The 15,395-nt window shown below is 49.4% G+C and overlaps 1 protein-coding gene across 1 annotated transcript in view; it reads right to left on the bottom strand.

The window, feature by feature from the left end:
• The window catches only part of FAM184B (family with sequence similarity 184 member B), a 146,021-nt gene that overhangs the window by 2,182 nt on the left and 128,444 nt on the right, over window positions 1–15,395 (bottom strand). The window contains exons 11-16 of the mRNA XM_023206976.2: window positions 13,798–13,951; window positions 8,621–8,775; window positions 5,433–5,605; window positions 3,179–3,325; window positions 2,004–2,121; window positions 463–567 (exon numbers count right to left, since the gene is read on the bottom strand). Of these exons, the coding sequence (XP_023062744.1) occupies window positions 463–567; window positions 2,004–2,121; window positions 3,179–3,325; window positions 5,433–5,605; window positions 8,621–8,775; window positions 13,798–13,951 (852 nt within the window). The remainder of the gene's footprint in view (window positions 1–462; window positions 568–2,003; window positions 2,122–3,178; window positions 3,326–5,432; window positions 5,606–8,620; window positions 8,776–13,797; window positions 13,952–15,395) is intronic.

Genomic DNA, 15,395 nt, shown 5'->3' with positions numbered 1-15,395 from the left:
TACCTCGGCCTCCCAAAGTGCTGGGATTATAGGTGTGAGCCATTGCTCTCAGCCAAAAATACTATTTTTCAAGAACCTTTAGGATTTTGTGATAGTAGATAAGAGAATTGATGTGAATATGCTCATTGTGAAAAATTCCAAAAATGTGTACAGAAGTGGAAAATTCTTACTCTTCTTCTCCCTCCCATCACCTAGATAGAGCTATTCTTAATACTAACACATACTTATTCTAGAAAATTTGGAAAATACAAAATCCCATAAAAAATAAAAACCACACATAATCTGCCCAGCCAGATACAAACACGGTTAATACTTTGGACTATTTCTCGTGGTTTTTTTTTTTTTTTTCCAATGAATATTTTTCTGAGTGTACACCAGCACAAAAATAACCTGTGGTTACCTTTAAGAAAAACGAAATCAATGGAATTAGGTAATGCATTAAAACAAGTAGAGCCAATTTACCTTCATGGAAGGGGTCAAATATCCCGGGTGAGGATTGAAAGAGAAAGACCGATTCCGGTGGGACACTGCACTGGGGAATGCTGCATAGTGAAATCTTCTCTCTTCCTGGAAAACCAATACAACTGAGTCTAAGTGAGCCTAACCACACAGCCCTGGGTTTGACTTGAAGGAAGATGGCTATGAGGGCAGAATAGAGAGAGAAGGGAAGTCCAGAGGAGGAAGGGGAAGTCAGAATCAAGCTGCTAGACACTGAAGCTTTTGAGGAAGCATCTTTGCTCTTTGTCTTTTACGTCCCCAGCCCATCTTGTAAAGAAAAGGGCAAGCTTATGCTTGCCTGGAAATTGGAAATCCAACTGTTCTTAGCATGTGAAGGTAACTTACTGTAGAAAGTTAGTAATTAAGGCAAAGAAAGAAAACCCCCAGGTATGCAAAGGATTTTGCCTTCCTCCTTCCTCTCTTTTTTTGACATTTGTGTTGTCTAACATATACAAACAGAGAGAGGGTAATGAAATCCATCCCCCACTTTACCTATTATAATATGGCCAATCTTGTTTGTGTGTATCATTTTCCACTTTTTTCTCTCCTGCTATATTATTACTAAATTTCAGTGATCACATAATTTTCTCTGTAAAAACATTGATATGTAATGTCTAAGAAATAAAGATTACTTTAAAAAAAACCCATGATACGTTTGTTCACACTTAGCAAATGAGCAATAATTCCTTATCAATGCCACCTAACTTTCAAAGCACAGGGAGATACAGAAGTGAGGTAGTTGGGCGGGCAGGAGCAGGCAGAGGGGGAGACATTCCAAAGACATGACCAGCAGGCCCTGGTTGGATGAATCAGAGGGAGCTCGGTTCTTTTCAAGGGGTCTAGGGAGTGGCTTTGCTAAGTAGAAAACAGGTGGTCATGTTTACAAAAAGAAGATCAACAATAAAAACACTGATTCTACTACAATTCAAACCTAAGCCATTGTAGATTTTCTCAAATTCTGTAAGTTAAACAGTATTAACATGGGGCAGATGCTGTTGGACTTGGGAGTAAAATGATTTTTTTTGCCTTCTATTTTCCTGTATTAACTTTTTAGTGCATATGTCTTCTGTAATAATAGAAAAGAAAGGATTTTTTTTTTTCCCTTTGAGACAGAGTCTTGCTCTGTCGCCTAGAGTGGAGTACAGTGGCACTATGTTGGCTCACTGCAACCTCCGTCTCTTGGGTTCAAGTGATTCTCCTGCCTCAGCCTTCCTAGCTGGGATTACAGGTGCCCACCACCACACCCAGCTAATTTTTGTATTTTTAGTAGAGATGGGGTTGGCCAGGCTGGTCCTGAACTCCTGACCTCAAGTGATCCACCCGCCTCGGCCTCCCAAAGTGCTGTGATTACAGGCTTGAGCCACTGCACCCGGTCAGAAAGGATTCTTTATAAGGCAAGATGTTAGGGCACCTAGAGAAATGCTGGGTGCAAGTGAACGCCCCTCCCGGAGGAGCCCACAGTGCCCGGCCAGGCGCGTGGGTGAGGCGCCCCCCGACAACCTCACCGTGAGCTGCTTGATGATGTCCTCTCTCTCCTTCAGGCGAGTCTGCAGGCGGCCTATGAGCTGAAGGTCCTCTGGCCTGGACGCTCCCTTCTCTGGCTTCTCTCCGGAATCTTTCAGTCTGTTCCAAGCAGGCATGCAGTCAAGTCCCCCTTATGGCAATTACTCAACAAGGAGGGAGATGGGCATACATGTGCCTCAAGGCACACGGTGGGAATGCCATCCTGTGTTCAGCCCGGCCAGGGAGGCTCAGCAGCAAAAGCTTGCCCAGGACCCGCCGGGGAGATGGCTTGCAGAACCCAGGATCCCAGCTCTGTCAGGTCCCCTAAGGCTGCAGGGCCAGGAAGCAAAGGCCCGTGTGTGCACCTAGATGGTGCACTCAGCGGGGGCTTCAAGAGCCAGGGATGCTGCTGGGAGAACGGCCTAGGACAGGAAAATGCCGCGAGGGTTCTCTTAATGCTCTGTCGCCATCTGCTGGCGGACACGGAGTGCGGTCAGTGGCTGCTACCCACGGCTTTTTTCGTTTTTTGTTTTTTGTTTTTTTTTTTTTGAGACAGAGTCTCGCCTTGTCGCCCAGTCTGCAGTGCAGTGGCGCTATCTCGACTCTCGGCAACCTGCGCCTCCCTGGTTCAAGCGATTCTCGTGCCTCACAGCCTCCCGAGCAGCTGGGACTACAGGCGCGTGCCACCATGCCCAGTAAATTTTTGTATTTTTAGTCGAGACGGGGTTTCACTATGTTGGCCAGGCTGGTCTGGAACTCCTGACCTCGTGATCCGTCCTCCTCGGCCTCCCAAAGTGGCGGGATTACAGGCTTGAGCCACCACGCCCAGCCCCCCACTGCTTTTTCAGCCCGAAGCCAGAAAGGAGTTACCGGGTGATGGGGAGAGGAAGACTGGGGCTGCAGATAATCTACTGACTAGAGTTCGTGAGAGCCCAGGGCTTTGGGTGAGATGACCCGGCTCTAATACTGGCTCTGCTTTTTTCTAGACCTTGGGCCTCATTTCAGCTGTGTGTGGGCCTCAGTTCCGTCCCTTTTAAAGTGGGCATGAAACTGGGTGGTTGTGAGAATTCAATGTGATAATGGGAGCCTGGCATATAGTAAGTGCTCCTTAGACTGTAGCCACCCTATTGAATGGCACACTTGCTAGTCCCTCCCTGGGGCCCAAGGCCTCACTTACTCAGCTTCCAGGGCAGCCAGCCGGGCCTGGAGCTGGGCCTGGGCACTACTGAAGTCTGCCACCATGGCCTGCATCTCCTTCCGGTGTTCCTGGCGGAGTGTCTCCACCTCCCTGGTCCGCAGGGCTTGCTGAGTCTCCTCCAGCAACCTGTGGTGGATGAAAGCACAGCCAGGCTTGCCCAGCTCCGGGGATGGCGCCCCTTGGGCTCTGGGGTTTATTCCCCTCGTTGCTGCCCAGTTTGGGAGACCTCAGTGGGGAGTGGTTGTGATCTGAGGACACCTGTGATAAGGAGAGCTGAGGTCTCCGAGTTGTGGAGTCCATGACAAACCCCCGCTATGCGACCCCTTCTCAGCACCCTCCCATCTCAGAAGGAGAAACCTGAGCATGGGGACAGCCTTCAGGCAGAAGCGATGGAGAGCAGCCCTGCAGGGGAGCCCCAGAAAACAAGATCTTCACTTGGGGCAGGCAGGGAGGCAGGAGGCCGAGATTCTCTATCAGTATCGCCTGAATGCTGGGACTCTGAGACCTGGGAGACCAGGTCTTTCCTAACAACTACAATGCAGTGGAAAGCTTCCCTGAACCTTGTTTTTTTGTTGTTGTTTTTGTTTATGTTTTGAGACAGAGTCTTGCTCTTGTTGCTCAGGCTGGAGTGGAATGGAGTGATCTCGGCTCACTGCAACCTTCGCCTCCTGGGTTCAAGCGGTTCTCCTGCCTCAGGCTCCCAAGTGGCTGGGATTACAGGTGCCTGCCACCAGGCGCTGGCTAATTTTTTGTATTTTTAGTAGAGACGGGGGTTTCACCATGTTGGCCAGGCTGGTCCTGAACTCCTTACCTCGGGTGATCCATGTGCCTCAGCCTCCCAAAGTGCTGGGATTACAGGCGTGAGCCACCACGCCCAGCCACTCCCTGAATCTTTATCCCTCACCTTGATCAAAATAGGTGGTTATGAAAATTAAATGGAGCTGGGTGCGGTGGCTCACACCTGTAATCCCAGCACTTTGGAGGCCAAGGCAGGAGGATCACGAGGCCAGGAGTTTGAGACCAGCCTGACCAACATGGTGAAACCCTATCTCTACTAAAAATACAAAAAAAAAATTAGCTGGGCGTGGTGGTGTCTGCCTGTAATCCCAGCTACTCAGGAGACTGAGGCAGGAGAATCACTTGAACTTGGGAGGCGGAGGTTGCAGTGAACTGAGATCACACCACTGCACTCCAACCTGGGCAAAAGAGCAAGACTCTGTCTCCAAAAAGGAGGAGGGGAGGGGACAGGAGGTGGGGGGAGGGGAGGGGAGGAAATTAAATGAACAAGCCCAGTCAAGGCTCAAAGCAATTTTGGGCCAACACAACAGGGTTCAATGTACACAGTTGACAAATATTAAGAAAAAAGGAATCCTCAAGACATTAAAATGACAAAAAGAAAATTATGAGCAATTTTATGATTGGCATTAAGACATTCAAAAACTTAGATGAAGTAGATGGATTCTTTGAAAGATACAAACTGCTAAAGCTCACTTAAGAAATAGACAATATGAAATGTCCTAAGTCTTTAAAGAATTGAATTTGTATTAAAAACTTTCCAACAAGGGGAAAAGAGGTTCTGAGTTCGGGATTGATGATAGGTTATTCACTTCTACAATTAACCAAGCGTTTCATTCATGCTAGGGACATGCCAAGCCTCCTGCACACATTCCACTGCACTCTAAAACAGCCCTGACAGATCCGGTTGTTTGTTTTTGTTTTTGAGACAGGTTCGGGCTATGCCACCCAGGCTGAAGTGCAGTGGCATGATCTCAACTCACAGCAACCTCCACCTCCCAGGCTCAAGCAATCCTCCCTCCCGAGCCTCCCGAGGAACCGGACTACAGGCACTCACCACCATGCTTGGCTAATTTTTGTATTTTTAGTAGAGACAGGGTTTCGCTATGTTGTCCACGCTGGTCCCTAATTCCTGACCTTGTGATCCGCCGGCGTCTGCCAGCCAAAGTGCTGGGATTACAGGCGTGAGCCATGCCCGGCTGGACTCCCTTTTCCATTTCAAGGCACTTCGTGCAGTTTTGAGATCTAGAATTTCGGGAGCTCTGGGACATTTCATGGGTCAGAGGAGTAACATCTGTGAAATGCTGGCGCATTAAGTTTCTAGTGTCTTGTGGGGCAGGATGCCGAGGGAGTGACCCATTTCAGGTCTCAGTCTCAGCGAGCCGCAGTAGGGGGAGGGAGGGAAGCTGGCGAGTGGGGGCAGGGGGCAGTCACCCACCTGCGCTGGTCGCGGAGCTGCTGCGCCTCCTGCTGATGCTGCTCCACCTCCGCACGCAGCCTCCGCACCGCGTCCTGGAGCTGCGCGTTCTCCTCCCAGAGTCCGCATCCCTCGCTGGAACCCTGCCCAGCAGGGCCCGGTGGGGAGCCGGTCTGGCCCAAGCCGCCCCGCTCCTGAGGAAAAGGCAACCGGGAGGTGTTTTCAGGAGGCGTTTTCAGGAGGCGCAGGGGCAGACAAGTTACAAAGGGCCAGAGATGTGCTGCGGCGAGATGGAGACCCAGGGACGACCCGCCCAGGCTGGAGCCTGGATGGGTCCCCTGCAGGGACTCCCATTCAGTCTCTTAAAATTTCCTTCTTTGGGTGTTGGCCAAATCTGGCCCTTAGAGTTTAATAAAACTGCTGAGCCAAGAATGGGGCTTGCATCCAAATGAACACCAACCACACTCCACCTGCCGGGGTGCCCTCCCTGCCTGCCTCAGTGAAGTCTTCCCTCAGTGAAGTGTTCAGTGAAGTGACACTGCCCCAGTGAAGTCTTCCCTCAGTGAAGTGTTCAGCGAAGTGACACTGCCTCAGTGAAGTCTTCCCTCAGTGTTCAGTGAAGTGACACTGCCTCAGTGAAGTCTTCCCTCAGTGAAGTGAAGTGTTCAGTGAAGTGACACTGCCTCAGTGAAGTCTTCCCCACCTCTCAGGGGAGAGCTGATGAGCTTTCTCTAGTGCCACCAAATATCACTAACTCTGGCTCCATAAGGGGTGACACTGAAGAGAATATGTTTCCATGCTGGTTTCCTTGGCGAGATTGGGAGCTATTCCTCTCTTTATCTTTCCAACCCTGTAGCACCTAGCCTGGTGTATTCTCTAGGTGCCATGTGAATGCTTGCTAAATAAAATTGTGCTAGAATGTCAGTAGTTCAGGTAGAAACACAAAGATTGCTGTCCAACACCAGATGGGGTCAGATTTAATCTGTGATTAGTGAATGTTCCAATTTTCAAATTCACTCAAACATGCCTGACCACTTGTGCATATTATCTGTTCACTGCACACACTGATTGCACAGCTGTGCATGGGGAGAATCTGTGGCCCAGGCCCCATGTCCCTGCCTTCCTGGCCTAGGGTTGGCATGGTGTGGGATGCCTGTGGGCACCCACTTGGCACTCTCACATGCATAGCCTAGAAGAGCAAGAGCAGGGGGTTACTGCCTTGTGAGGACAACCCGTGACAAATGGAGGACAGAAACGGATGGAAAAATGCGTTCCCCTCTTGGGTCTCTGGATAGGAGAGATATGAGAATTAGATCCCAGTGGGACGGACTACACTTAGCTCAGCAGTGGCCAGCTTGGGCCTGCAGTCTGGCATTGTATCCCCTTCCCTTTCCTTTTTGACTCCTGCGGCCTGGGCTGTTCCTCTTTGCTGACACCCCTGCATCTGCTCTCTGTGTGGGGTATCACCTGAGACCACGCTTTCCTTCTAGAGGGTTCAGGGCTTCCCTCCTATGGGGCAAAGGTGAGGGCTGGTGCACAGGTGGCCAGGTAGTGGCTCATGCACTCAGTGCTCCTTGGCTTCTATCCAGAGCCCTCAGGCAAACACTGACTCCCTCCATGGCCCAGTCCCCAGCTGTCATCATCCCACGTTTCCCCTGTCCCCTCCCATTGGTACCGGTGGCTCCCAGCCTTCTAAACACTTAATGGAACACGTTCTGTCTTCCCTCTGCTAGACCCAACCACTGGGCTAACCTGTGATTCATCATTTGTTAATATTTTTCACATAAACATAGAAATTCCCTTCCTATGCTCAGCAACAGCTAAATCTGGCACACATGATTCCCATGTCCCCGGCACCTTCAGCAGGACTGGGCCACCAACGAATCCTCACCATCCACAGGCACTGGTGGAGACCCTGCTGAGGGCTGGGAGTTGGGGTGGGGTGGTGATGAGGCAGAACAGATGGGTTATCCTCAAAAGATTCTGATCCAGTCTAGGCAACAAGGATGTCCATGAAATGGCATGTCCCCAACAGGACCGGGTGGTAGATCCTAAAGCCAACTGAGTTGTCTTGACAGCAAGTGCTCCAGGATCTCAGAGCCAGAGGGGGCCACTGTGTGCCAGGGAAGGCCCCCAGCATGGGACATGCTGGGCAGCATCCCAGGCAGGAGGAGTGGCACAGGCAAAGGATGAAGGGAGGGTACAGATGCTGGGTTTATGAGCCACAGGGAATATGGCAGGACATATAGGTCATAGTCAGTGGTGGAAGCTTTTCAATGCCAAGTTGAAGCATTTGAAGCTTTCCCCAGTGGGAACCACCAAAGGCTTTATGAAAAGTGATGCTGGGCTTTGGGGGAATACCTGAAGCCATACACTGTGGACTGGAGGGAGAGAGGGCTGGGCTGTTAGGAGGTGACTGTGCCACCCAGTTAGACCAGGAATGATGGATATGCAGGGAAAGGGCTGATGGGCAAAGTCTGAGCAGGAAGAGGAAGGAGAGCTGGCACTGAGTCTGGCTCCGCTTAGGGGAACAGCAAGGTCTAGACAGAGCCTATCTGGGAAAATGTTCTGAGAAATTCCCCTGCAGATCCAAACGAGTAGCCCAGACCAGCTGCATCAAGGGCCTGTCTAGCGCCAACACCCTGAGATACCATTGCATCTGAATTATAAATCACATGCAGTGCTTAAGACCATTTTGTTTTTCTTTTCAAAGACAAGACCCTGCAGGCCCACCAAGTATCCCACAGGCCTGTGGAGAAGGGTCTTCCCCACTTCAGGCAGGGGGCCGGGGGTAGGGGAATGACCAAGTACCCAGAACCCATCCTTTTTTTTTTTTTTTTTTTGAGACAGGGTCTTGCTGTGTTGCCCGGGCTTGAGTGCGGTGGCACAGTCATAGCTCACTACAGCCTGGAACTCCTGGGCTCAAGTGATCCTCCTGCCTCAGACTCCCAAGCCAGCATTACAGGCATATGCCACCATCTCCAGCTAATTTTTGATTTTTTTGTAGAGACATAGTCTTGCTATGTTGCCCTGGCTGGTCTTGAAATCCTGGCCTCAAGTGGTCCTCTGGCTTTGGCCTCCCAAAGTGCTGGATTCCAAGTGTGAGCCACTGCACCCGGCCTCAGAGCCCATCCTTTATGGAGCTTCTCACTGAGGCCCTGATGCTGCTCTGGGAGGGGTGTGGCTGGTGCAAGGGCAGGGGTGCTGACCTCTGTGGTGGTGATGTGGTCCTCGCGGTCTCCTGGACACTGGCTGCTGGCTTGCTGTGTGCCCAGAGCCCTCAGCTCGGCCTGTAGTGCCTCCAAGTCCTTCTGGTGCCCAGAGCAGGCAGCTTGCTGCTCTGACAGCTCCTGCCTAAGGGACTCTGGAAAAGGGAGAGCAGTAGGGAGTTAGGTGCTGGGTCTAGGCTGAAGCCTGTCTCGTGGGGACAACAGTCTTTGGGGTGGGGGTGGATGAAGTGAGTGGCTGCTGAAGGCTTGTGGTGGGTTGAGTTCCCCAAACCTTTTCCAAGATAACAGTAACAACAGGGCCATGTGTGAAAACTGTTCTCATTTAAGTCCCACAACCATCTTTTCTGGTATGAATTATCCCCCTCTCCCCACCCCTGCTCCATTTTAGGATGAGGCACCTGAGCATCAGAGAGGGTGAGTACAATGCTCAAAGCCACACAGCTATTAAATGGTGGAGTCGGGATGCAAAATTTCAAGTGGTTCTTCACTCTGAACCCCCTGCTTGCCCTCTACTGGTTGGTTAGGATGGGTGGCAGGTGAGGGCAGCATGGCCTGAGCCCAGGGCCAAATCCTGTGACAACACTTGGCCTCAGCATCAAGTTAGGAGACCAGGCAAAGAACAGGCAATTATCAAACGACCCAAAGGCCTCTTCTGGGGGCGATGGTCTCAAGTTGGAAAGTTTGAAATTTATGTCAACTCTTTTTTTTTTTTTTTGAGACGGAGTCTCGCTTTGTTGCCCAGGCTGGAATGCAGGGGCACAATCTTGGCTCACTGCAGCCTCCACCTCCTGGGTTCAAGCGATTCTCCTGCCTCAGCCTCCCGAGTAGCTGGGACCAGGCACGCACCACCACGCCCAGCTAATTTTTGAATTTTTTTAGTAGAGATGGGATTTCACCATTTTGGCCAGGCTGGTCTCGAACTCCTGACCTCAAGTGATCCGCCCACATTGGCCTCCCAAAGTGCTGGGATTATAGGTGTGAGCCACCACACCCGGTCAATGTCAACTCTTAAAAAAGACAAGATGTTCACCAGTTCTTCTTCCCACAGGTGTGGGGTCTTGGCAGGATCGTGGAGGCAGGAGATGGCATGTCATCCCAGCAGGATAGGAACTAAAATGGAATCATCCAGAAGAAATGTACGTTCTCTTAAACTCAGGGGAGAGTAAGACCAGAAACTTGAGCTCCCCCTCTGAGGATGGAGACTGATTTCTAGTACACTAGACACTTCCCAGCATGATTGAAACAATTATTTCAAAATGAATATTTTCTGATAGAGCAGATGCTATTTAGTGAGATATTCCTTTGAAAAAAGATACTTTTTAAGTGCTTGTAAATGTGATACTTTACTTTTCTGTAATGAGCTTTTGAGACTCTGTATTTTAGTTTTTGAAAATAACCTTTGAAACATTGTTCTGATCATTCCATAAGCACCTAGCGCAGGTTTGAGTACAGAGCAAGTGCTCAACATGTATTTGTAAAATAAACGATCTTTAGAGTGAAAATGGATGAGGTGATAAAAGTGTATTAGTTATAAAAGCTTTCCTATAAGCTTACTAACCTGCCCTCAAAGGTTAACTATATTAAACACGTCCAAAAGCGTAGTGTATTTGGATGATATTAAGATGAAAAATTGGCCGGGCGTGGTGGCTCATGCCTGTAATCCCAGCACTTTGGGAGGCCGAGGTGGGTGGATCACAAGGTCAGGAGATCGAGACCATCCTGGCTAACATTGTGAAACCCCATCTCTACTAAAAATACAAAAAATTACCCAGGCGTGGTGGCGGGTGCCTGTAGTCCCAGCTACTTGGGAGGCTGGGGGAGGAGAATGGCATGAACCCGGGAGATGGAGCTTGCAGTGAGCCGAGATTGCGCCACCCTACTCCAGCCTGGGTGACAAAGCGAGATGTTGTCTCAAAAAAAAAAAAAAAAAAAAAAAAGATGAAAAATTTACTTGGTCATCTTTCCTTTCCAGCAGAATTTTGATAAAGTGATTTCTATAGCTTACTTTCTTAAAAAAAATTCTCCAAACACAACCCCATTTTTTGAAAACTGTTATCACAAGATATATGCAATAAAACTTTTTAACAAATCATAAATTATAAGGTATTCATTCTTTACCCTCCTGCTTCTCTCATACCTTCCCACCATTCATCTATCCATTCATCTACCTATCCATCTATCCATCCACACATCCATCCCTCTATCCACCTGTCCATCCATCCACCCGTCCACTTATCCATCCATCCATCCATCCATCCATCCATCCATCCATCCATCCATTTACTCATCCATCCACCTGTCCATCCACCCATCCATCCATCCACCTATCTGTCTGTCCACCTATCTGTCTACCCATCTGTCCATCCATTCATCCATCCACCGATTCACCCATCGGTTGCTCACCCAATCATCCACCCATCCATCTGTGTGTCCACCCATTTGTCCGCCCACCCATCTGCCCATCCCATCCATACATCTCCATCTATCTGTCCATCCATCCATCCATCCATCCTTCCTTCTGTCCATCCATCCACCCATTTTTCTGTCCCATCCACCTGTTCACGCAACCACCCATTCATCCACACCCCCATCCACTTGTCTGTCCATCCATCCATCCAGCATGTCTGGGTTCCAACCGTGTAGTAAACACCCACCCTCCCTGCCCTCTCACAGGGACCTATAGTATTGCAGGTCAGTTGTGTCTCACACAGATATCAGAAGATGAATAATCAGCATCAGGACTATCTCATATCAACCTGCCATTGCTCTAGCGGCTCGTGCCTTCCCTTGAACTCTATGATTTGTTGGCCTCACAGAGTCTACAGAGCCCCTTCTTCTTGGGACTGGTGCTGAGAAGCCCAGCCTTTCCCCAGGGTCTTTCCAGGGATCCCTCCTGATTCTTTTCTTCAGGGAAGAACGGGGCTGCTGTGGAGTCAGAAAAGCCAGGGAGGGGGTGGCAGGGATATCTGCACTGGCAGCTGCTGCTGGGTGTTGGAATCACCAGGGTGTCCAGCCTGACCTGTACATGGGGAGCCTTGGACCTGAGTCATGTGGCACAGCCTGGATTCTATCTTTACATGCTGCTGACTTCAGCATTTCCCATGTGGACACCTCCATTCCAGGGTAGCTGCTACCTGGGAAGTCTATGAAACTCTTTCCTTCCTGCTTCTCACACCACTTCCTCAGAAACATGCAGTCAGTGGGACATGCTTTCTAATGAGAACTCAAACAAGCAGCAAGGGACAGCCTAACTCACTTATGGAGGTAAAGAAAATGTTGTCCTCCAGAATTCTCTTTTTACTTTTTTTCCTAATTAATTTTTTTTTTTTTTAGAGATGGGGTCTTGCTATATTGTCCAGGCTGCTCTTGAACTACTGACCTCAAGTGATCCTCTCTCACCTTGGCCTCCCAAAGTGCTGAGACTATAGGCATGAGCCACCACACTCAGCACTCAGAAATCTCTTAAGGAGAGCCCTGTCTAGGTTTGGAAGAAATATTTGATAAAGCCAACAAGATCTTTAGTGCTTAGCATGAAATGGTGAGAGGTATTTGTCTTGCTGTTAAGAGTGAGAAGAAAGATAAGAGTACAGGAGAAAATGAGTGACAGGGATGATCTACAAAAATGAGAGAGGTCTCCAGAATCAGGCATGCAACATTGAAATATTCAGTCATGGCCAGGCGTGGTGGCTCACGCCTGTAATCCCAGCACTTTGGGAGGCCGAGGAGGGCGGATCACAAGGTCAGGAGATTGAGACCATCCTGGCTAACATGGTACAACCCCATCTCTACAAAAAAAATACAAAAAACTTAGCCAGGTGTGGTGGCGGGTGCCTGTAGTCCTAGCTACTCAGGAGGCTGAGGCAGGAGAATGGTGTTAACCTGAGAGGCAGAGCCTGCAGTGAGCCAAGATCGCGCCACTGCACTCCAGCCTGGGTGACAGAGCGAGACTCCATCTCAAAAAAAGAATAGAGGCCGCGCGCGGTGGCTCATGCCTGTAATCCCAGCACTTTGAGAGGCCGAGGCGGGCGGATCACAAGGTCAGGAGATCGAGACCACGGTGAAACCCCGTCTCTACTAAAAATACAAAAAAAAGCCGGGCGCCGTGGCGGGCGCCTGTAGTCCCAGCTACTTGGGGAGGCTGAGACAGGAGAATGGCGAGAACCCGGGAGGCAGAGCTTGCAGTGAGCCAGGATAGCGCCACTGCACTCCAGCCTGGTGGACAGAGCGGGACTCCGTCTCAAAAAAAAAAAAAAAAAAGGAAAAGAAAAGAAAAGAAATATTCAGTCATAATTTAATAGGGAACACTTACATAGACTTACTACATACCAGGCTCTATTTGAAGCACTTCTCATGTATTTACTTATGTAATCGTCATTACGGCCCAGTGAGGTGAATGTATTATTATCCTCATTTTATACAGGGAAGACTGAGGCACAGAGCAGCTAAGCAACTTCCTGCCCGAAGTCACACAGCTAGTGAATGTTAGAGCTGAGCTTCACACCCAGGCAGTTTGGCTCTAAAGATCTGAACTACCTGTGTTGACTTCCAGGATGCTTTCTGTGAGTGGTTTTATTGATGTGGCAACTGAAAAGGGGCAGAGTTTTGTGCTGGGGATGATGTGGGGGCAGGCAGAGGAAGCAGAGCCTGGAGGCCTAAGATCCCCCAATTTGCCGAAATCTTCAGAACAGAAATGAGAGGTTAAGGCAATGCCATGAAACTCATATGAAGGCTCAGAGATCTGGGTTACATGCAATAATAATGATAATGATACTATCTACATTCACTGGGCTCATGTTATATGCTAGGCACTTTATATTTAGTATTCCATGTAATTCACACAGTGAACCTATGTGGTAGGGACAATTGTAATTCCATTTTATACAAAAGGAAAATGAGGCTCATAGTAAGCCATCCCAGGGTTCACAGCTAGTTGGTGGCAGAGCCAGGATTGTCCCTGACCTGCATGCCCGAGAATGCTGGAGCCCTGACCTGTGTGCCCGAGATTCCTGGAGCCCTGGCCTGTGAGCCCGGGACCCCTGGAGCCTTGGCCTGTGAGTCCGAGAGCCCAGGAGCCCTGGCCCTCAGCTTGTCGCTGGTTTCTATGTGCAGACCCTGCAGTTGGCCAGGCCCTCCTTGGTGCACTGTTGGGTGTATACCTAGCAGCAGGGCCTGCTGTGCCTGCATCCTCTCACGCTCCTCCTGCAGCTCTTGCCTGGCCTTTTCCTCCAAGGCCTGGAGCTCCAGCCGGTGTGCCTGGTGTTGGATCTGGAGGCTGTGGCTGGATTCCTTCTTCAAGCGTTCCTCTGTGGCCTGTGGGAAAAAGTGGGGACAAGAAGGCATGAAAGTGGGCACAAGGGTGGGAGACCTGACTCCTTTGCCAAACTCTTCTGAGCCAGGATGCTCTGAATGCTTGCTCTCTCCCATGGAGGGCTTATTAGGCTACAGAGAATGCTGTAGCAATGGCCTGGCCACAGCAGCCATTTTGCACCAGGTGAACCCACCCCCTTCCACAGCTGATTGGGCCAGAGTGGATATGTCTTCTGACCTGGGCCAATCAGAGTTCCTTTAATGTAAATTTGATATGAAGAGGTGGGGGATAGAGCAAAAGAGACTGACAGGCAGATACTGACTCTGTGGCTCCAAATTTACCATACTCAGGAGCACTAAGGTAACTATCTGACATCTGCTGCAGGACCAGTGAGGTGGAGGCGGTCATCTGTGGAGGAAGCCCAGGGCTGGTGTGCAGAGCAGAGCAGAGCAGAAATGACATGGGGAGGGGTGAAGGATCCCTACAGCTTTTCAGTTCCTGCTCTTGTTTGGTCCTGAGAACTGGCTGTGTCTCTGTCCTTGGGTTCGTATTGATTGATTCCTTCTTTCTTTCCCTACTTTTTATTTTTGGTTCATTTATGCTTTCACTCAACAAACATTTATTTACTGAAGTCCCACTGTGTGTCGAACACCCGAAGCAAGTTCTGTGAGCACCTGGGTAAACTTTAATAAGTGTCTCTTCACTGCCTGTAAGTGGGTTTCTGGGAGAGGCACAAAAACAACCCCTAAGATGTCGATGTCTGAAAACTGAGCATGTTATCTTACGCGGTCAAACGGACTTTGCAGATGTGATTAAGGATCTTAGATGGGAGATTATCCTGAAATATCTGGGTGGGCCTCAATCACAAGAGTCTTTCTCAGAAGGCTGTAGGAAGCTCAGTGAGAAAAGAGTTGATGGTGGAAGCAGAGGTCAGAGAGACAGAAAGAGGGAGAGAGGGAGAGGGAGAGAGAGCACGAGATTTGAAGCTGCTACACTTTCGGCTTTGATAATGCAGGAAGGGACCAGAAGCCAAGGAACTCAGGTGGCCTCTAGAAGCTGGCAAAGGCAAGGATGCAGATTCTCCTCTGCAGCCTTGAGAAGGAACCAGCCCTGCCAATTCCATGATTTTTGGATTTCTGACCTCCAGAATTGTCAGATAATAAATCTGTGTTGTTTTAAGCCACCGGGCTTGTGCTAGTTTGTTACAGCAGCAATAGGAAACTAATATAAGTTCTGTTTTGCTTTTTGTTTTTCAGTTAGGAGAGTTCCAGTTAATATATATCCCCAGGTTTTAGATGAGGAAATGAGAGATGGGCACTGGAGAGATGAATTTGGTTTCCCAGGATCACACAGAAAAAGATACAGAAAGTATTATCCCCGCATTTTTTTTAACTCTTTTTTAAATATATATATGGAGAGGGAGAGTCTCGCTATGTTACCCAGCTG

Source organism: Piliocolobus tephrosceles, chromosome 3 (genome assembly GCF_002776525.5).
Source record: "Piliocolobus tephrosceles isolate RC106 chromosome 3, ASM277652v3, whole genome shotgun sequence".
Taxonomy (NCBI): Eukaryota; Metazoa; Chordata; class Mammalia; order Primates; family Cercopithecidae; genus Piliocolobus; species Piliocolobus tephrosceles.
This window is presented reverse-complemented; position numbering and strand designations above follow the sequence as displayed.